Here is a 21,917-nt window from a genome sequence, read left to right on the forward strand (position 1 = left end):
AGCAAAAGCTCAACGTTGCCAAGCAGGAAGGGATAATTTCCTTACTATTTAAATAGTTTCAAGAACAGAAAATGATAGAAGCTTTGCAATTTATATGAAAAGTTTTCCTCATCTGTAAAGTTACAGAATTGTGTTAATTGATCACTAGGGCTTCTTCCAGTTTCGTTGCCTTATGACTGTTTTGAACTTGAAATTAATACCTCCAAAGAGAAGACATTCATTACGATTGGGGCTGACAGCAGCAGCAGCAGGAGCAGCAACGTGAACTCCACGAGAATCCGGTGGAGTGCCCTGGTCGCTACTGGCTATCAGTAAAGGTATAAATTCTATTCAGTCTCTGGCCAATTCACAAAAGTAAATCCAAATTGGGAAGCTCTTTCTGAGCTCTCTGATTCCTTTCCTTAGAGGTCAAGGATTGAAATCGTTTCTCTGTTTACGAATCAGGTTTATGTATATTTGTGTCTCCAACAAAGTATTAAGAGGCGACCCTGTAGAAGGTGCCAGGGTTACCAAGGTGAGCAAAGCAAGTCCCAGCCCTCAGGCAGCCAAGGCTGAATTGTTGACCTACGCTCAGAACACACATTTGACAGACACGGTTCACCTTGTCTTTTAGCTTGTAGTTTTATGAGAAGCTGCTCTCTCACAGCTTTAATCGCCGTTTCAGTGGCCTGGGCTATCGTATCTCTTACTAATGTTTCAAGGGCTTTATCAAAATGTGGTTGAACAAGCTTGGCATAGTCAATTACCTGCAAAGAATATTTGAGAAAACCAACAGAAGCAGAAATCACTGGGCATTCTTGAACACATTGTGCATCTATATCTATTTCTATATCTAGACTTATCTACCTTAAACATCTCAATGCTACTTGAGGTATGTTATTTTCAGAATCCAACGATTTTTTGAGAACATGCCTTCATAGAAATTCAGTCCTACTTTTCATGTAGTATGATATACTTACATATCTATGTGTCATGTAATATATATTTGAGCTACACATTTTTATCAAGCTACACATTTTTTTAAAAAAATCAATTTTGTGTGTATGACTTACAATAAACAAATCCATTTTAAATATACAGTGTGATGGGTTTTGACAAATATGTACACATAACAACTACAATGAAGATATAGAACATTCATACCACCCCAAAAAGTTCCCTCATGCTTTTTTATAGTCAGTTCCTGGCCCCTGGCCACCCCCGTTTTCTGTCACTATATATTAGTTTTACCTCTTCTAGAATTTCATATAAATAGAATCATACAGTATGTAATCTTTTCCATGCGTTTCCCTTAGTACAATCTTTTTGAGATTCATCAATGTAAGTGTATATATCAGTAATCAGTTCTCTTTTATTGTTGAGTAGTATCCCTGTATGAAGATGCCAGTTTTTTTTTTTTAATCTATTCATCTTTGATGGATATTTGGGCTTTTCCAATTTGGGGCTTCTATAAATAAACTAGTAATGAACATCTATGAGGAAGTCTTCTTGTGGACATATGCTTTTATTTACCTTGGACAAATGCCTAGAGGTGGAATTCCTGGGTCATATGGTAAGTGGATATTTGATTTTATAATAAGCCATTAAACTGTTTCCAAAATGGTTGAATCATTTTATATTTCCACCAGCAATTATGGAAATTACAGTTACTCTGTATCTTCACCAACACTTGGTTTTGTGAATCTTTTAAATTTTAGCCATTCTAGTGAGTATGAAGAAGTATCTCATTGCAGATTAAATTTACATTCCCCTAATAACAAAAAATTTGAGCTTCTATTATGTGCTACTGGTCATTCTTTTACCTTCATGTTCAACTTTTGCCCATTTAAAACATTGGATTATAATTCTATATATATATTCTGAATATAAGTCCATTGTAAGGTAGATAATATACTTTGTATTGAATATTAGGATGTTAGAAATAGATTTCTATGTGCCTTTTAAGTTTAAATAATATTTTCACACTTTTAGATTCTATTTTGCTTTTCCTTCAATACACTTGTATTACATTATTCTATGACAAAAAATATACATCTACACATCATTTTTTAAAAAAGATTTTATTTATTTATTCATGAGAGACCCAGAGAGAGAGAGGCAGAGACGTAGGCAGAGGGAGAAGCAGGCTCCCCATGGGGAGCCTGATGTGGGATTTGATTCTAGGATCCTGGGATCATGACCTGAGCCAAAGGCAGACCCTCAACCACTGAGCCACACAGGTGCCCCTACAGCATCATTTTTTTAATGGATACACAGTATTGTATCAGATGAACATATTGCAGCTTATTTAACTAAAATGCTAACAATATACACTTAGGTATACATGTTTTTGCTATTATAAACTAGGCTATGATGAACAAAGTTATGTATGTATCTTTTATAGTGTCTTTAGGAAAAATCTATAAAATAGGATTAACAGTTCAAAGGATATGTATGGACTTTAGGCTCTTACATATTTCTAATTGTCATCCCTAATGGTTATACTCTTCCCAGCAGTGTATGAAAGTGCACTTCCCCCATCCTAGCCACACAACAATATTGGTTGTTAATAGTGATCTTTCAACTCCCAACAGTGAGATCGACATGGCATCTCTCTGTTATTTTGGCATCTCTCTTGTTATCAGGGAGGTGATAACCCTTTTCTCATGATTCTTGGCTATTCTATTGCATCTATTATTTTGTGAATGGCTTCTTTGCTATTTTTTTCCATTGGGACTTCATCTGCATATTGATTTGTAAGAGCTCTTTTGTTTTAAAATTATAATTCTTTTGTCTGACACATACTGTAATGTAATGTGAAATGGCAAACCACAGAATGGTATAAAATATTCATAATGCTTATTGTCAAGAAAGAACTTGTATACAGACAATATAAGGAATTCCTACCAAGAGCATGCAAAAAAATTTTCAATGGACAACAGACTTGAACAAATACTTCAAAAGGAGGCTGAATGGCCAATCAATAAACAGAAGAAAAAGTATTTAGCCTAATTATTTTCAGGGAAATGCAAATTAAAATCACAATGAGATACACCTGCTAGAATGGCTTAAATTAGAAAGACTGATCACAATGAAAGTTGGCAGGAATGTGAAATAATAGAACTCACACACCGCTGATAGAGTTGTAAACTGATAGAATTAGTTTGGAAAACAATTTGGCATTATCTACACAACTTGAATGAATGCATACTCCATGTCCCAGGAATTTTACTTCTAGATATTTCTCCAAAGTATATAAAGATATCAGCCCAAGTTTTATTAACACTCAACTGGATAAATAGATTACAATATAATTCAATCAACAGAACGCAATAAAAAATGTATAAGCTGCAGCTATATGCACTAATATGTATAAATAACATGCATAAACATCACAATAATAATGTGAAGCAAAAAAAGCCAGGCACAAAGAACGTAAATTGTTTCAGTCTAGAAAGTTAAGAAAATATGCAAAACTAACCTATGGTATTTAGATGCACATTTACATGGTAAAACCAGCCACAAGAGAAAAGAAGAGGAGTGAATACTATAAAGTTGAGGGCAGCAGTTACCTCTGTGGAAGGAGTAAGAGGACTGATACTGGGAGGAGACATGAGGGGGCTTCCAGGGTGGTGGCCATCCCGTTTTTGACCTAGGTGGTGGTCATATGGGTTTGTTTTGTGATTATTCACTGACCTTCACTTTTCTGTCACATTTTACAATAAAAAGTTAAAAGCAAATAGAAAATATTACACCTGCGTACAAAGGAATAGCATTTGGAATAAGGTCAAACCCCTTCCCAGGGCTGCACTGTTCTGAGTGTGTCTTCAGCCCTCATCATCTCATGCCTTCCCCCTTTTGCTCTCCACTCCAGCACTCTGGCTTTGCAGAGAACTCCTCTCCATTCTAATCCCTCACTAAATTATATCCCCAATCTGCCTGCTTCTCACCACCTCTGCTGCTATCTGGTCTAAACTAAAAATAATTTTTCTTCATTTTATTCAGGATGGAGAATAAGATCTCTGGGGAGAGAAACCAAGGAACTGACAAGAGAAAGGTGTTTGTCACCTAAGAGGCTCATCTTTGTAGATACTAAGAATGATGGCAGGAGTGACTGCATGGGGAGAGGGACGGAGAGCTAGGAGGACTGTGACCCAGGAAACAGGAGATGAGTGAAACCCAAACAGGTAATGGGTGGCACAGTCTGCATGACATAACAGTCAGATCCGTGGACTGTTGGGAAGCAGGAGAGGCTATGGGCTTGGCGTGGCTGCCTTTTGCAAAAGGTAGGACAAGCCCAGTAGGACAAGTACCCAACTGACAGTGTAAAATTAAGAAAACAGAGTACAAATTCTGTGAATCCTAAAGTCCTACAAATTATATTCAAGGATAGATAGGTAGCTAGCTAGCTAGCTAGGTAAGTAGTTACCTTTCCTTTGTAATTTTCTGCAAGTAAATTGCTAAGTGTTGTTTTCCCTGAAGACTGAGGTCCAAATATGAATACTTTAAATGGTGGTGCCGGCATAGGTGGAAGAAGATAAGGACGTGGGTTCAGTAAAAATGTTTTTAATGCTTCTTCTGATGAAAGACAGTATATTTTGCCTAGAAAACTTAAAATATGCCATAATTATAAACAACTGAAAAGGGGTATGGGCAAGTTTTAAGATTAAGTTTTGAAAATCTTACTTACCTCACAGAAAAATCTGGTAATCCTGGATAAATGTTACCTTCTTTTAAAGCCACAGGACATAAACGTCCCCATCTGCTTCTCTGCCATCTGTATCTTGGTGCGATGAGTTTATAAGATGAGAGAGTACGCAACAGCTCATCCTGTTAAAAACAAATACTACCCTAAAAATGTGGGCATAGTTTTGCTAAAATTAGCAGTATTAAGTGTTTCATTTCTTATTTGATAGTGCTTTACTATTTAAGAGATAATTTGGAAAGCAAATTTTTGCTTTTTTCTTAATTGCAACCATTCTGTATTTGTACAGAATTTAATACAACAAATAGTTTTCATTTCTGTTATAAGACCTTGTTTTATTTTTTTTAAGATTTTATTTATTTACTCATGAAAGACACACACACACACACAGAGAGAGAGAGAGAGAGAGAGAGAGAGAGAGAGAGGCAGATATATAGCAGAGGGAGAACCAAACTCCATGCAGGGAGCCTGACATGGGACTTGATCCCGGGTCTCCAGAATCACACCCTGGGCTGAAGGCGGTGCTAAACCGCTGAGCCACCCAGGCTGCCCTAAGACCTTGTTTTAAATTTTATCAAGCATTTTTTTTTTTGGAAAAATTCTTATTAAAAAGCTTTGAGGTGCTTGGGTGGCTTAGTTGGTTAACCATCCAACTCTTGATTTCAGCTCAGGTCATGATGTCAGGGTCATGAGATCGAGTCCCACCTCAGGCTCCATGCAGGGCATGGAACCTGCTTAAGATGCTCTCTTTCTCTCTCCCTTTCCCTCCACCCCTCCCCCCCACTTGTGCACGTGTGTGCTCTCTCTCTAAAAAAAGAAAAAAAGAAAAGGCTTGAAAAACCAGATTCTTAGCCAATTTAACTAAGTTTTTAAATAGTAAGATGTTATATGCAGATTGCTTTTTTTGCATTTACTTAGCTCTTTTGTTCTTCTTAAAATATAAAATCTCTTTCTGTCGGCTACCTCCAGAAAAGTTAAGAACCACTTCCAGAGACTGCAGACTGCTGATCAGGAACAAAAGAATTGGGGAGAGTAGGCAACAGCTGAGGGAAAGGGGTCCAGCTTGGCTTTTTCCAACCTTCAGATGTATATGTCACATGTATTCTGCTGGCTCCAGAGCTGAGTATGGAGGACAGATGAGACTGGTACCTATGGTCTTGTCTGGACCATTGTAGCATCAGAGACTAAAGAGGGATGCACATTGCAAGGATGCTGCACGCATGTCCAAAATTGAAGGCTGAAAGAAGTAGCTAAATGTTAAGGAAATGGTCAATAGTTAGGGGAGTTGAATGAGACAGAGAAGCTCATCGTTGGGCCATGCTGGGTTACCACCCTTCTCTATGGAGTCTACAGACAATCAACTAGGGACTGAAACCTATCTACTTAAGTCAGGAGGCAGTCACTCTTTCCTCATCATCCCTACTTCTAGTACAAACTTGGGAAAAGTGTTTGAAAGCAGACACTGGGCATTCTCTCAAAGGAAACTTGTTTAAATAGCAGATCATGCTCCTCTCTGAACCTCAAGCCTCAAGGCCACACGTCTAGCAGATGCTGAGGGGCAATGAGAAAATGAGCTTTCAAACGAGTTTGATATTAGTCTAAAAATGCTCAGGACTGCCTCTGGTTAAACAAGGCAGACTGAATACATGCGTTTGTATTTGCTGCTTTCCTAAAACTTCACAAAAATGACAGCCGCGGAATGCAAAAAAAAATATGAATTTATGAGAACACAGGCTGGAAGGGGCACCAGAAGAGCTGACAGCTGACCAGCATGGCTACACATTTTTATAAACTAGAAAGCAGATGGACGGTGGAAACTGACTTAAATTGGAGTGAGGGCTCAGCATCTGTGGTGGCAGGAATGAGTGTGGGATGGGCAAGACAAGAAATGGAGTTGACTCAGTCTGCAAAATCCTATTGGGATCAGGACCTGTTGACATCAGGTCCCTGTGAAACGGGTGACAGAGAGCAAAAGACCAGATAATTGGTTGAAAGTCTTTAAAAGGAAGTGCCGGGGGTCAGTGTTACTGCCCATTTCACTCAGTTGGCCAATTTCCCTCAATCCTGCCACCACTTCTCCTTTAATCAGAAGACTGGAGGCTCACCTTCTGGAGAGACTGAAAGATTGATCCAGAGGATCCTGTGAGGGGGACCTCAGACACAGTCAAGGTAAGAAGTACGCATGAGAAAGTTGGCAGCTATAGCCACTACACTCAAGCTCTCCTTTCACCTGAGCCTCTTGCTGATGAACTTCTGGATCCATCGATGATCCAGCAACTAGGCACAAATGCAAGGCACACAAGAGATTCTTCAGCTCTACTTCCAGCTCTGCTGAGTTGGGTGAAAGTCCTTGTACTCCATGAGCTAAATCACCAGGCCCAGGACAAAGTAGAAATGCAGGGCCCTTGCTCTAAAGTTAAGAATTTCATTTAAAAAACTGTGGGGCTCTTCTAAGGATGGGGTCCTGTGTAACTGCATGGGTTGCTAGCCCATGAAGCCAGCCTGCCCTGCAATATAGCTCTCGGATATTCTGAATATTACTGTTGGTTCTGGGAACGTCACAAGCAGCATCTCCTATCATCCTTATAATAACACTATGTGGTAGGCCTTATCATCCCTCTTTTTAAATGACTGAATAAAGCATAGGGTTAAGCAAAATCACAGATCTGGTAGGCTTTAGATTTGGAGTTCAAATCTACATCTGTCTTATTTGAAAATCAATGCTGTTACCATCTACTGTGCTAGGTGCCAGGCTGACACTGTCCCTCCTCCCACCACATACTCCTCCTCACTCCCCGCCCCCCCTCCACCACACATCCTTTCCCCCTCTAACAGCTCTCAGATGTAACAGGCTTCACACTCTTCATCAGGGAGTTCGAATTCCCACTGAGGTCTTTGTGTCTTTCTCACCCCTCAAACCAGTGATTCTTATCCCTGGTTGCACAGTAGAATCTGCAAGGAGGTCTTCGAGTTTTTTTTTTTTAATTGTAGTAAAATATACATAACATGAAATTACAATTCAATGACATGAAGTACATTCACATTGTTGTGCAACCATCACCACTATCCATTTCCAGAACTTTTTCATTAACGCAAATAGAAGCTCTGCACCCAATAAACAATAGCTCCTCATTCCGCCCTTCCTCATATAAGTAGAATCATGTTTGTCCTTTTGTGTCTGACTGGCTTGTGTCACTTGATAAAATGTTTTCAAGTTCCATCCATGTTTTAGCTCATATCAGAATTTCATTTCTTTTTAAGGCTGAATAACATTCCAGTGTGTGTGTCTGTCTGTCTGTGTGTCTGTGCGTGCATGTGTACATATGTATGTGTATGTATATCACTATTATCCATTTATCCATTGATGAACACTTGGGTTACTTTTACCTTCTGACTATTGTGAATAAAGTGGCTACGAACATCGGTGTACAAGTGTCTGTTTGTGTCTCTGCTTTCAGTTCATTTGGGTATATACATAGGAGTGGAATTGCTAGATCACATGGTAAGTCTGTATTTTACGTTTTGAGGTACCACCAACCTGATTTACATGGTGTTACATAATTTTACGTCGACACCAACAGTGCACAAGCATTCTAATTTCTCTCCTTCCTTGACAGCACTTATTTTCTATTTTTTGGATAATGGCCATCCTACTAATGGATATAACGTAGTATTGTGTTGTAGTTCAGATTTGCATTTCCCTAATAACTACTTATGTTAAATATCTTTACATGTGTTTATTAGACATTTATAAATCTTCTTTGGAGAAATATCTTTTTAGTTCTTTGTGCATTTTTGAATTGGGTGGTTTTATTATTGTTGAGTTGTAGGAGTTCTTTATATGTTCTAGGTACTAATCGCTCATCAGATATATGATTCACAAATATCCTGTCCCATTCTGTGGGTTATCTCTTCACTCTGTTGGTAGTGTTCTTTGATGAACAAATATATTTTTCATTTTGAGAAAGTCCAATTCATCTATTTATTTTTTTCCTTTGTTGCCTGTACTTTTGATAGGACTTTGATATCCTGTTTTGTTTTAATTAATACCAGAGTCCTATCCCAGATTCTGTTTTAACTGGTCTAGGTATTAACATATTTAAAGAGCTTCCTAGATGATACTACTGGGCTGTCAGGTCATGATCTCATGGGTCGTGGGATAGAGCCATGCGATGGGCTCCACACTCAGCGGGGAGTCTGCTTGAAGATTCTCTCCCTCCACCCTTCCTCCAACTTGAGTGTGTTCTCACTCTCTCTCTCATAAATAAATAAATAAATAAATAAACAAATAAATAAATAAATAAATAAAATCTTAATAAAAAAGGCCTGAGAACTTTTTTAGCACTTAGCAATTATAATTTGATCACTGTCATATCCATAATACATCAGTGTCAGAAACACAGTAGCTATTGAAAAAATGGGTTGAATGATTGAAGGAATAAATGAGTGCCTATAGAGTTGAGGGATTTTATGTCTTTGCTTCTTTCGGTGTTGCAAAATTTTAAAAATGAACTTGGGCTTATTTCTCATTATTCTTGTGGTTAATTGTTCTGATTGTATTGTCTTTGTTTCAAAACTTTTTTTCAGTGTTCACAAAAGTGAACTAATGTGATAATATTAGATCTTTTTCCTAAAAATCAAATCCATTTTTAGAAAGGTATCCTGAAACTCCTTTTGTACTTTGAAAGAATACATTAAATTAAGGTCACATCATGGAGTGAAAAGATGGACTTTCAGTTAAAAATAACTTACATTTTCCATTATGTCAGCAATTTCTTCCTCTGCACTCTGAAGTTTAGTTAGAACAGCTGCTCTTTTCAGGTTCAGATATTTAAGTCGATCCATAACTGTCTAAATTTGTTAAAGAACAAATATTTAAATACATTGGCATTTGAACATCTCAACAATTCTGAAGAAGTGAGGAGCTTCTGTAGAATACTTCCTTGCCTCTACCTTCTGGTGGTTTGCTGGCAACCTTTGGTGTTCCCTGGTTTGTAGACATATCTCTCTGGTATCTGCCTTTGTTGTCACATGGCCATTTTATCCCTATATGTCTGAGTCTCTTCTCTTATAAGGATACCCACTATATTAGGTTAGACCCCACCCTAATGATTATGGACTCACCTTAACTTGATTACATCTAAAAATATCCTATTTCCAAATAAGGTCACATTCATAGGTATTGGAAGTTAGGACCTCAACATATCTTTTGGGGGAACACAATTCAACCCAGAGAGTCTGCCCTTTGGTCCCCAAATATTCATGTCCTTAGAGGTCTAGCTCGGTGGGACTTCTTTAGGTAGAGGGAATACAGACATGTCAAGATGGAGGCAGATATTGGAGTTATACTGCCATGATTCAAGAGATGCCTGGGACCAACAGCAGCTGGAAGAGGCAGTGTTGGGTTATCCTTTAGAGGCGTTGGAGGGAGCAAGGCCCTGCCAACACCTCAATTTTTTTATTTCTAGCCTCCTAAACTATAAGGAAATAAATTTCTGCCATTTTAAACCACCTCATCTATGATACTCTCCTATGGCAGAATTAGAAACTAATAAGGACATCCTGCAGAAGAATATGAAACACTGACTCTGAGATGAGAGATGGTGGATTGACAAAGTTCTGATAGTGAATGGTAATCTGTGGTAGATTGTACTATTTGTTCATAATTTATCCTTCCTTCCCTTCACTTGTTAATTCCCAGCTCACTGTGGGTACCATATACTTCCCTATCCCACTGATACTGAGCTTCTCCATGTAATTTGTTTTGGCCAATGGAATGGGCAGAAAGGCCAGGGTGTCACTGGCAAATGAGGCCTTAACAGGCTTGGCAAGTTTCAACCAGGCTTGTTGGAGCTTCTGCCCTCTACCTTGAGAAAAGTCTGTCCTGTGTTATAAAATACAAATTCTGGATTTTTCCTAAGCAGGAAAAACCTGCTTAGGTATAGGATGTGAGAGAAATGCCTAGGTGGCTCAGTGGTTGAGTGTCTGCCTTCAGCCCAGGGTATGATCCTGGAGTTCTAGGATGGAGTCTCACATCGGGCTCCCTGCATGGAGCCTGCTTCTCTCTCTGTCTGTGTCTCTGCCTCTCTCTCTCTCTCTCTCTCTCTGCGTCTCTTATGAATAAATAAATAAAAATTTTAAAAAATATAGGATGTGATAAAAATAGAAGAGCAGCTTGATGAGTGGATTTAACACTTAGCAAGAAGGGAAAACTGTGGGAGGAGTGTACCTGGGGCAGGTGGTGGTGACAGTGGATCAGAGACTTTTTCTGGTACACCTAAATCTGAGATAACTCCAAGGCATCCAAATGGATACACTGAGTAGCAGTTGACTATACAGGCATGGAATTCAGGGGAAAGGTCTGGGATAGTAACACAAATTTAAGAGTTAGCAGCATTTAGTAGGGCAGATGGAGAAGAGTGAACAAGGAGCGAGCTCTGGGATTCTCCAACTTGAGAGATGTAGAGCATCCAGTGAAGTAGAATGGACAACAGTAGTGTGGAGTATATTCTTTATTTAAAAAGCAGGTTCACTGAGATACAATTCACATATAATTCACCCACTTAAAGTGTATAATTCAATGGTTTTTAGTATAGATTTGTACAACTACCACCATAATCAATCTTAGAACACTTTCTTAATTTTTAAAAATTTTATTATTATTATTTTTAATTGGAGTTCAATTTCCCAACATATATCACCCAGTGTTCATCCCATCAAGTGCCCCCCTCAGTGCCCATCACCCAGTCACCCCAACCCCCCCACCTACCTCCCCTTCCACTACCCCTTGTTTGTTTCCCAGAGTTAGGAGTCTCTCATGTTCTATCATTCTCACTGATATTTTCACTCATTTTCTCTCCTTTCCCCTTTATTCCCTTTCACTATTTTTTTATATTCCCCAAATGAATGAGATCATATGATAGAACACTTTCATTATCCCTCAAAGAAACCCTTTACATACTAGTAGTCACTCCACATTTATCCTGAGAGCTCCCATTGTGGTAACCATCACCCCAGGCAACCACTAATCTATTTTCTATTTTGATAGGTCTGCCTATTTTGGATATCATACGGAATCATATGATATGGGATCCTTTGTAACTTTTCTTTTACTTAGGATGTGTTCAAGACTCATCCATGTTGTAGCATCTAACAAAACTTTGATTCTGGTCTATTGCTGAATAATATCCCAGTGTATAGATTTGGCTTATTTCTACCTCTTGGCTATTGTAAATAGCGCTGCCATGAACCTTTATGTATAAGTTTTTGTTTGAACACCTGTTTTCAATTATTTTGGGTATATATACCAGGAAGTTGATTGCTGAGTTGTGTGGTAATTCTATGTTTAACTTATTGAGGATCTACCAAACTATTTTCCAAAGCAGCCACACCATTTTATAATCCCACCGGCAACATATGAGGGCTCCAATTTTTCCACATCCACACAAACACTTGCTATTGCCTGGTTTTTGTTAGTTTGTTTTTTAATTTTAGCCATCTTAGTGGGTGTGAGGTGGTAACTCATTATGGTTTTGGTTTGCATTTCCCTAATTACTCATAGTAAGCATCTTAATCACATGCTTATTGGCTCTTACTTGCTTTTACTTTTCTTTGAAGCACTTTTTGTTACACAGAGATTTTAAATTCAAATGCAATTTTGATTAAAAAATGGGCAGATAGATATAACATATTTTTAAGTGTCAAGATGACATTTTCAAAAATACATAGTGCTAAAATGTAAATACACTTTTGATGTTTATTAAAATAAGTACAATCCAGTCAATGACTTTTTGATTTTCTAAACCTTGGGCTATTCTTACAAACATTGCACTTACCATGAAGAGTTCCTCTGGGGGCTTATTTCCATCTAGCTCAATGAGATACGGGGAATTGTGCTCAGCCATTACTTCCTGCATAAAATAGAAAAGAAACCTTACAATCCAGGATCATTGACAAAACTGAACACAAGATCAGAATCTTAACATACTATGAAGAAATCATTAAAGCTAAATTGTTTAAAAAAAGCTAAATTGTTTGCTTTATTATACATGATATAATATATATTATTTTAAATGCTTTTTTGCAAAAGCCTAAACTAGTCTTCTTATCATGAATTTTATTCTTTCTGATTTTTTTTTTCAGTTCATCTTTACACTGATGTTTTAGAGTCCTTCTAAATATAAAATGTTTTGGGACATCTATCTTTCAGCATATATTCACAGAATAATTTCTGCCAAACTGATCATTGAAAATGAAATTGGTTTGTTTTACTTTTTATTTCCCTGGCTATGGGTGAGTTTCAATATTTAGATATCCATCTCTGTACATTGCCTAACCATAATATCTGTGCAATTTTTTAATTAGACTTTTTCTTTTCCTAACATTCATGAAAGTCTTTAACTCATATCAATTACAAATATTTTACCATTGAAAATAAAAAAGATTTATCCTTTGACTTTATAGCATCTTCTATAATATATTTTTATAATAAAATATATCTATTTTCATTGTTTCTGGATTTCCTTTCTCATTTATTTTTTTTAAGATTTTATTTATTTATTCATGAGACACACACACACACAGAGACAGAGAGAGAGAGAGAGAGGCAGAGACATAGGCAGAGAGAGAAGCAGGCTCCGTGCAGGGAGCCTGATATGGGACTCAATCCCAAGACTCCAGGACCACGCCCTGGGCTGAAGGCAGGCACTAAACCACTGAGCCACCCAGGGATCCCCTCCTTTCTCATTTAAATTAGATTTTCTCTATCTCAAGATTATATGAATTTTCTCCCATATTTTCTTCCACTATTTTGTTTTTAATATTAAAATCTAAAATCCACCAGATTTCTTTTTTAAAAAGCTTTTATTTATTCACAAGAGACACAGAAAGAGAGGCAGAGACATAGACAGAAGGAGAAGCAGGCTCCTCACAGGGAACTTGATGCAGGACTTGATCCCAGGACCCCGGGATCATGACCTGAGCCAAAGGCAGATGCTCAACCACTGAGCACCCAGGTGCCCCCAGATTTCATTTTTGTACATTGGAAATGTTGAACTCTATTTGAGCTCTGTAATCCCAGAAAGTAGGAAGAATTGAGAGAGATACGACCCATCTCTACTCTTCCTCAAGGACTCAGATAAGCTCTGTATTCATCCTTCTCCATCATTCCCTAAGACTTGAGGATATCTTCCTTGTTTACCTGCTTCCATAAAACGATAGGTCCTTTTCCTTGAGATGTTTCTCATTAATGAATATTCTCCCTATTGCAATAGTCTGAACAAAATCATCTCCTTATTTATCCAGGGCATTTTGTTTTTCACAATATTATGTGAGGTTGGATTCTAAGTGCTTCTTTTTGTTTTAGATAGCACATTATGCCAGTATTATTTATTTAAATATAGACATGTTATGAACAAGAAAGTACATAATACTTTTTTGTATTCAGATTCTTTTCTTAAGCTAGATTCTTAAGAGTGGACTTATTAAGTCAAAGGGTATGAACATTCCTAAGACTAAAGATACATACAAAAGATCAGACTGGGAGTCAGTTTGGGATTTGAAGACTGATAAGAATGAGAACTTGGCCTTGGATTACTCCTGAAACAGGCTATAAACCAGAAAAAGATGCTTCCATTTGCTTTCATGTCTTTGGACGGAGCACTGAATTTTGGTGATCTTGTCCTCTCAACTGAATTGAGATCTCAGCCAGGTCAGAGGAGACTAGAATTGCAGGCTCCTACCTTTTATGGCTTTCCTCCACCTTCCACTACACACACCAGTACCCTGGAATTACCATAAAAGTCAATTATCTTACTATTTAACAAGTGTCATGTAGGCTTAAAGTCTAGGTTTTTGACTTCCAGGATGGAAGACCTGTTCCTTATACTTAAAGAGATGATATCATGCCCATGAATATAGTTTTCTAACTTTCTAAACCTTGTTTTAATTATGCTTTATTTCACCCTCAGTGCCAGCCACTAAAGGAGTATGTAGGATATTTCTGTTTGAAGGAAGAAAGAACATTATAGATAGACAGGCAAAGTATTCTTAAGAAGCTATGTTTAAAGGCCAAGGATAGTAGAGGAGGTATGGAGGAATAAAAGTCATACATAAGAAAGAGATTAAGTTTGGTTCCCCTTTTGGGGATGGACAACGATGATGAAAATGATCCACTCATTTGTCTATAAAAATATATCAACTTTAAAAGAGAGCATGAAACAAATCCTTTTAGTTTCTCTATCAGATGGGAAAAGCAACTTGAGGATCGTTTTTTATCTTTGTGGTTCCATTGCTCAGCATGGTGTGTGGCCAAATATCCAAGTTTGATAAATGTTTGTTGGATAAATCGCCAACACAAATTTGGCAGAGTCTGCCCTAGACTTTTAACCATATATGCTTTTCACATAATTGTAACTTTAGTAATCATATTTTTAAAATGCTAATTATTTTAATTAAAACCTTCCTATTCCAATATATAATGGCCTTAATCATGTTTACATATAATCAACTTTGAATGGGATAACCATAGTAACCAGTCTGGGGATAATTCTTTAGATTATAATTTAAATAAATTAACAATTCCTTTTAGAATAAAAGATGCATCTTAAATGCACATTTGTTTCAATAAATCCATAAATTATAGATTGAAAATGTTTTTACAAAATGGTCCCTTAACATGGGTTTTCCAACCTCCAACTATAAATAATCCCTCTAGTGACTTTGGAAAATGCAGTTCATTTACCATTTTTCAATACCACTGTTGCTTTTTAAGAGTAAAATAATGTTTTGCGAAATGGCCTTTGGAATATAGATATATTCTTTATCTATATTGATATATTCTATCAAACTTAGGTAGTGGGGAATCAGATAATAGCACAGAGGATGAAAAATGTGAGAGAACACAAATATCAATATTTCCATTTTCATCAATATATCTTGTTCTTACTTCTAAAGGATGAAGAATTATTTCCTTATAAAGCTTAACAATGTTTTCAATATTTTCCAAATAATCTTCAGGTCTCTGAACTACATGTTGAAGAATTTCAGCCACCATCTGCATTTCTGCAATAAATGCCTAAATGGAAAAAGAAGGGATTTCCAATATATTTATATTGATGATTACTTAACTTACAAGCTACATCCCTCCCTTCTTATACCTACATGCCTTTTTTTAATAATAAATTTATTTTTTATTGGTGTTCAATTTGCCAACATACAGAATAACACCCAGTGCTCATCCCGTCAAGTGCCCCCCTCAGTGCCCGTCACCCCCTACATGCCTTTTTGGAAAGAGAAGCAGGTAGAAGGGAGACCGAGGGTTTTTATTTAAGAGATATTGAACACCCTAAGGGGCCTTTATCAAATGGAATAAAACTTTAAATTAACTTGGATACTTATTAATTTTTTTCCTCCTCAATAGGTAGGGAAGAGTAGGGGAAGAACATCTGATTTTTAGAGACAGAATTAAGAAATTAGATTTACTCTAAATACCTGAGCTTATAGTTCATTCACTCATTCATTCATTCATTCATTCATTCAAGATTGATGAGTGCCGAGCACTGTTGTAGGAGCTTGAGATAAACTAGTGAACATAATCAACTAAGACCCAGGGCCTCATGGAGCACACATTCCATCTGGGGAAGACGGAGCAGAAACAAGTACACAAGTAAATATATAACATAATGGATGGTGGTAAGTACTACAGTAGGAAAAAAAATGCAGGGTAGAGGAGATGAGGAGTGATGAGTAAAAGTGCTATTTTATATCAGGTGATCATGAAATCGTTCTCTAAAGAAGTGACATTTGAAGGCAGAGGTAATACTACATGTAAAGGTTCAGTCAGGACTGAGTTGGTGAGCTGGTTGGTGTTCAAGAGCATATTATTCCTATTAGCATCATAGTTTATTATATTAATTCTATATTAATTCTAGTTTTCACCAATGTACATAAATCCACATTTTATACTATTTGAGTCATTTTATCTATTAAATAAGCCACTTTATAACTTTTTTGAAATGTTTTAAATACTATTTTAATGGTTAAATATATTAATATCCCTAATACATGATCACCTAATCATTATTCTATAGTTGAACAAGATCAATTCAAATGTTTCACCATTATAATGTTTTACTGAATAGCTTTGTAGATATTTATATTGCTAATATCCTTCCTTAGAATAGTTCCTAAAAGTAGAAAGTAGAATTACTGGGCCAAAGATGACACATTTCAAAATGGCTTCATATACTCTGTCTTTTTCAAAAGATGCTATCAATCTTCTCTCTCCAGTAGAGGGCTTGACTGGCATACTCATGTGTTCGTCAGTACAAAGCTTATTAGGCAACTACTGTGTGTGAAGCACCCTTACAGGCACAGGGGGTATAGTACTTGCTGCACAGAGCTTATATTCAGTGGGGTAGACAAATAATAAGTAAACAAATAACATAATTTCAGAAAGTGGTAAGTGCTATGAGGAAAATAAAGCAGGGTAAAGGGTTGGATCTTTACTGTCCAGCACAATCGCTGTAGCCACACAGACCTACTGAGCACTTGAAATGTGGCAAGCGTGAATTGGAATGCACTGTAAGTGCAAAATTTCAAAAACTTGGCATGAAAAATAAGATGTAATTTTCAGAATTTTTATGTTGATTATATGTTGAACATAATATTTAGGACATATTGTATTAAATAAAATATATTATTAAAATTATTTTCACCTGCTTCTTTTTGCCTTTTAAAAAAATGGCTGCTAGCACGTTTAAAATTACATATGGAGGGAGTATATTTCTATTGCAGTGCTGGGTTACAGAGTCACTTGCTGGATGGTCTCTGAGGATGTCATACCTGGGGGCGGTGGGGACCTAGGCAAGGAGAAGGATGTGGGGACATGAAGATCTGGAGGAGAGTGTGGTAGGCCAAGGGGAGAGGAAACAGTAAGTGAAAAGGCTGGAGGTGAGATTGAGTCCAGCATAGTTGAAAACTAGCTGAAGGCCAGTGGAGTAGCTGGAATACAGTGAGCAGGAAGGGCGAGACAGCCAGGGATGAGATCAGCGAGACCAGGCCCATGGCCTTGTAAACCATGCAAGGGTGTCTGAATTTTCATCTACAGGTAATAGAAAGTCACTAAGGGTCATATTTTTAAAACATGGCTCTGGCTTTTGTAAAGAATGGACCAGGGATGCGGAAGAAAGTGGAAGCCAAGAGAACATATAGAAAGGCATTACAGCAGTTCAGGGAGATAGTTAACATTTGTGTGTAAATAAGGGTGAATGAACAGTTTCATGACATTATTGGCCATCAACCCAAGTGGGTGGCATGTTTGCATGTCTGACTTCTGAACATGGCTGCGCTTCCAGGCAGACGTCACAGCAAACCAGGTGCATGAGGCTGAATTCGGTCTGAAGACCATAATTTGATTACATCCCATAGCATTGGGCTACACTGTGTTTTTGAAATTTTGGATTAGTTGCCAACTACTTTTATTTTAAAATGCTGATTATGGCTTCTCTGGAAAAAGCAAACAACCTGGAAAAATAGGCTAGCCTTCCCACACAGCAATAGTTGGCTCAGTTGGAGCTGAGAGGCAGCTGTCCTCTGAAGAAGGGCATGCACTCACTAGCTGTCCAGTGGAAATTGCCACAGTGATGGAAATGTGCTGTCCAATTTGGAAGACACAGCCATATTTGGTAATGAGCATTTGAAATGTAGCTAGTACGACTGAGGAACTAAGTTTTGAATTTTCTATAATTTTAATGAATTTAAAGTTAAATAGCCACATTGGACTAGTGGCTACTATATTCGACCGTGCAGTCCTAGCTTACCCTAGTCCTCACTCTTTCCTATTATGTTCCTGGCCGACATCACAAATTGACATAACCATGGACCCTGTAACTAAGCGAGTTATGACTCCCCTATCTCTTACTGTCTTTGATTTAAGACAGTATATTTTACTCATGCTAAAATGACACATTTATTCCCATTTGCTATGAGGTTTTCCTTTTTTTTAAAAAAAAAATATTTATTTATTTTAGAGCAAGAGCACAAGTGAGAGGGATAAAGGGAGACGGAAAGAAAATCTCAAGCAGACTCTGCACTGAGCGCGGAGTCCCATGCAGGGCTCAATCTTATGACCCTAAGAGATCACAACCTGAGCTGAAACCAAGAGTTGGATGCTTAACCAACTGTGCCACCCAGGTGCCCTGAGGTTTTCCTTTTCAGAAAGAAAATAGAGAATAGACGCTGGCTATTATCTAATGCCTTATTTGCACAGAGAAGGTTATTTAATGTTTTTATTTATTTTTTATTTTTTAAAAATTTTACTTATTCATGAGAGACACAGAGAGAGAGAGAGAGAGAGAGAGAGAGAGAGAGAAAGAGAGAGAGAGAGAGAGGCGGGCTCCCACCTGGGAGCCCAATGTGGTACTTGATTCCAGAACCCCGGGATCTCGACCTGAGCCAAAGGCAGACAGACGCTCAACCACTGAGCCACCCAGGCGCCCCTATTTAACGTTTTTAAATGACCTTTCTTATATTAATAGGGTTTTTTAATGGAGATATAATTGACATATAATATTAGAATAATTTCAGGGGTACAACATAATGGTTCAATATTTGTAAATATTGAGAAATGATCACCACAATAAGTCTGGTTAACATTCATCACCATACACAGTTAATAATTCTTTCTCTTGTGATGAGAGCTTTTAAGATCAAACTATCATTAAAGAACCAATGTCAAAGATTCATCTAACCCATTAGTGATAAAACCAAGAAGATGACAAATGCAAAACTAAGATTACAAAGTTGGATACAAGCTCTTTAATATCCTATAGGGCAGTAAAATTGAAATCTTTGGGGGTTTTCTTTTTTTTAAGATTTTATTTATTTATTCATGAGAAAGAGAGAGAGAGAGAGAGAGAGAGAGAGAGAGAGAGGCAGGCAGGCAGAGACACAGGCAGAGGCAGAGGCAGAGGCAGAAGCAGGCTCCATGCAGGGAGCCCGATGTGGGACTCCATCCCGGGACTCCGGGATCACACCCTGAGCCAAACACAGACACTCAACCACTGAGCCACCCAGGTGACCCTGGGGGTTATCTTTTCTACTGGACAAATGATCTGCAATATATCCATTTTAAGTGAACATCTGATTTTGTAGAGTATAGTTCTAAGAAAAATAGTATTTATTTATAATATACACACAATAAATTACAAATTGCAGCAATTATAAAAATACATAAAATTCCTTAAAAATATATATAAAGTAGAAGTCACAGGTATATTTCTGTAGAGCAGGAACTGGCAAACTATGGCCCACCTGCCCAGGGGGCCAAATCCAGCCCATCACCTGTTAACAGATTTCTTCACATTAAATTTTCCACATTAAATCATGGTAGGAAATTCTTTCAGTGCTCCATTGCATTATATGGTTTGTTTTTTGTTTTTGCTGGCAAAATTATTTTATAGCATGTCACTTACATAAAGTGTCTTGAGATTGTGATACATACAAAGAAGAGATAAGTATTGAGGGATTCTGGGTAGGTTTTCAGCCTAAGATATCCCTTCCACTGCTTGTCATAGTTCATATTCTATTCTCCAATGGCTTAATTGTGTTAATACTATAAAGCTTTCAGGCTTTCCAGAACACTGAAATGCAAATATTTCTGAGGAGGCTGACCTGAGGTATTATTACATACAGATCTTCATAGGAAGCAGGTTAGAGCCTATGAGTGGAGAAAGACAGGTGTGGGGAGAGGGATGCTGAAAAATGTGGTTAGAGCACTAGATACTTTGGAAAACTGATAGCGATGAATTATGCCTTGAACTAGCCCTACTCTAGCCTATTAGCCTGCTCTAACCAGCAGCGTTACTTGCTATGTGGATACCTACTGCATTATGTTTACAAGCACTGACTTTGGGATCATTATAACAACATGTATATGTGAAGTTGAGTTTTAGATTTTTTTTTTCATGTGCTCCCTTTGCTAGATACTGGAATTGGGCTTACATTAATTTCATAAATTGGATTCTGCTTGGCTACTTGGTCTCCATATTACCCTTTGTTTTTTGTTGTTCTGACTCCTCGTTCTAGCTTGCAAGGGGCTTGACACACAGTAGGTGACCAATAACTCTGTTGCTGTGAAATGAAGCAGATTGGTCGTTAGGATGTGGAACGACTTCTGTACTGACAAGAAATGTGATGGCCACTAGATTATGATCTAATAGTTCTTAGAAGCATGAAATATTTGTCCTACTGCCAACATATTAAATAAAAATGTTAAATGTAATTTTCTCTAGTCTTTGCTGTTTTCTTTATCCACATTATCATTTAATTTAATTCTAGCAATTTTTAAGAATGTAGTATATGGTATTGGGGTATTACCTCTTCTTCTTCTTGCTCTTCTTCCTCTTCTCCTTCCTCTTCTCCTTTTCCTTCTTTCTGGGCTTCTTTCTTCTTTTTCCTACGACTTTCAATGGCTTCAGGATCCCACTGATCTTTTCTGTATATGTACCCTGTACTACTGTGCTGCCTTTGCCCAGAAATTCTTTGGCATAGATCGTAGTCGGGGCACTAAGGAACAACATCAGTAATTTTAACAAGCATCCTCCGTGATTCTGATGCACCACACTTTGAGAAACAAGGGAAGCAAGAAACTTCAGAACCTCCCTTCCTCATTTTTCTGATTTCTTCGGGCCACCTCTATGGGATGGGTATTTATTGAACCAACACTTTCATTTAGGTTTCTTAATCTTTCACACAAGATAGGTTTCAACCCTCTCAGGTAATTTTTATAATGTATATTTGCCCTTCCTTATTTAGCAACCCAGAATACCTGTACTGTGGGTCCTTGACAAAGACTACTGCCTTCCGCTGCCTCGTATTTTCACTTACAGGAAGTGACTAGTATGAGTGCAAGTCTGAAGAACATGCCTCAGAGCAGTGGTCCTCCAACTTCGGGGGCATCAGAGTCATACAGAGGGCTTTTCAACACGGATAAAAAACTCTAGGGGGTGGTTACCCTCTAGAGTTTCTGACTCATAGCTCTGGGGTGGGCCCCAAGAATATGTATTTGTAACAAACTTCTGAGTGCTACTGATCCAGTTGGCTCTGGGACTGTACTCTGAGAACCACTGCTGTAGTAGACCACTGGACCTTAATCAGTTTGTTGTTGTTGTTTGGTAGTAGAGACCCCTTTAGAATATGAGGAAACCCATTGGTTTTTGCTTCACAAAACAGA

The 21,917-nt window shown here is 37.7% G+C and overlaps 1 protein-coding gene across 1 annotated transcript in view; it reads right to left on the reverse strand.

Moving 5' to 3' along the window:
- The window catches only part of AK9 (adenylate kinase 9), a 114,149-nt gene that overhangs the window by 72,742 nt on the left and 19,490 nt on the right, over positions 1-21,917 (reverse strand). The window contains exons 7-13 of the mRNA XM_055330350.1: positions 21,062-21,250; positions 15,630-15,758; positions 12,516-12,594; positions 9,437-9,531; positions 4,670-4,809; positions 4,409-4,589; positions 602-746 (exon numbers count right to left, since the gene is read on the reverse strand). Of these exons, the coding sequence (XP_055186325.1) occupies positions 602-746; positions 4,409-4,589; positions 4,670-4,809; positions 9,437-9,531; positions 12,516-12,594; positions 15,630-15,758; positions 21,062-21,250 (958 nt within the window). The remainder of the gene's footprint in view (positions 1-601; positions 747-4,408; positions 4,590-4,669; positions 4,810-9,436; positions 9,532-12,515; positions 12,595-15,629; positions 15,759-21,061; positions 21,251-21,917) is intronic.

The sequence above is a fragment of the Nyctereutes procyonoides genome, unplaced genomic scaffold (genome assembly GCF_905146905.1).
Source record: "Nyctereutes procyonoides isolate TBG_1078 unplaced genomic scaffold, NYPRO_anot_genome, whole genome shotgun sequence".
Lineage (NCBI taxonomy): Eukaryota > Metazoa > Chordata > Mammalia > Carnivora > Canidae > Nyctereutes > Nyctereutes procyonoides.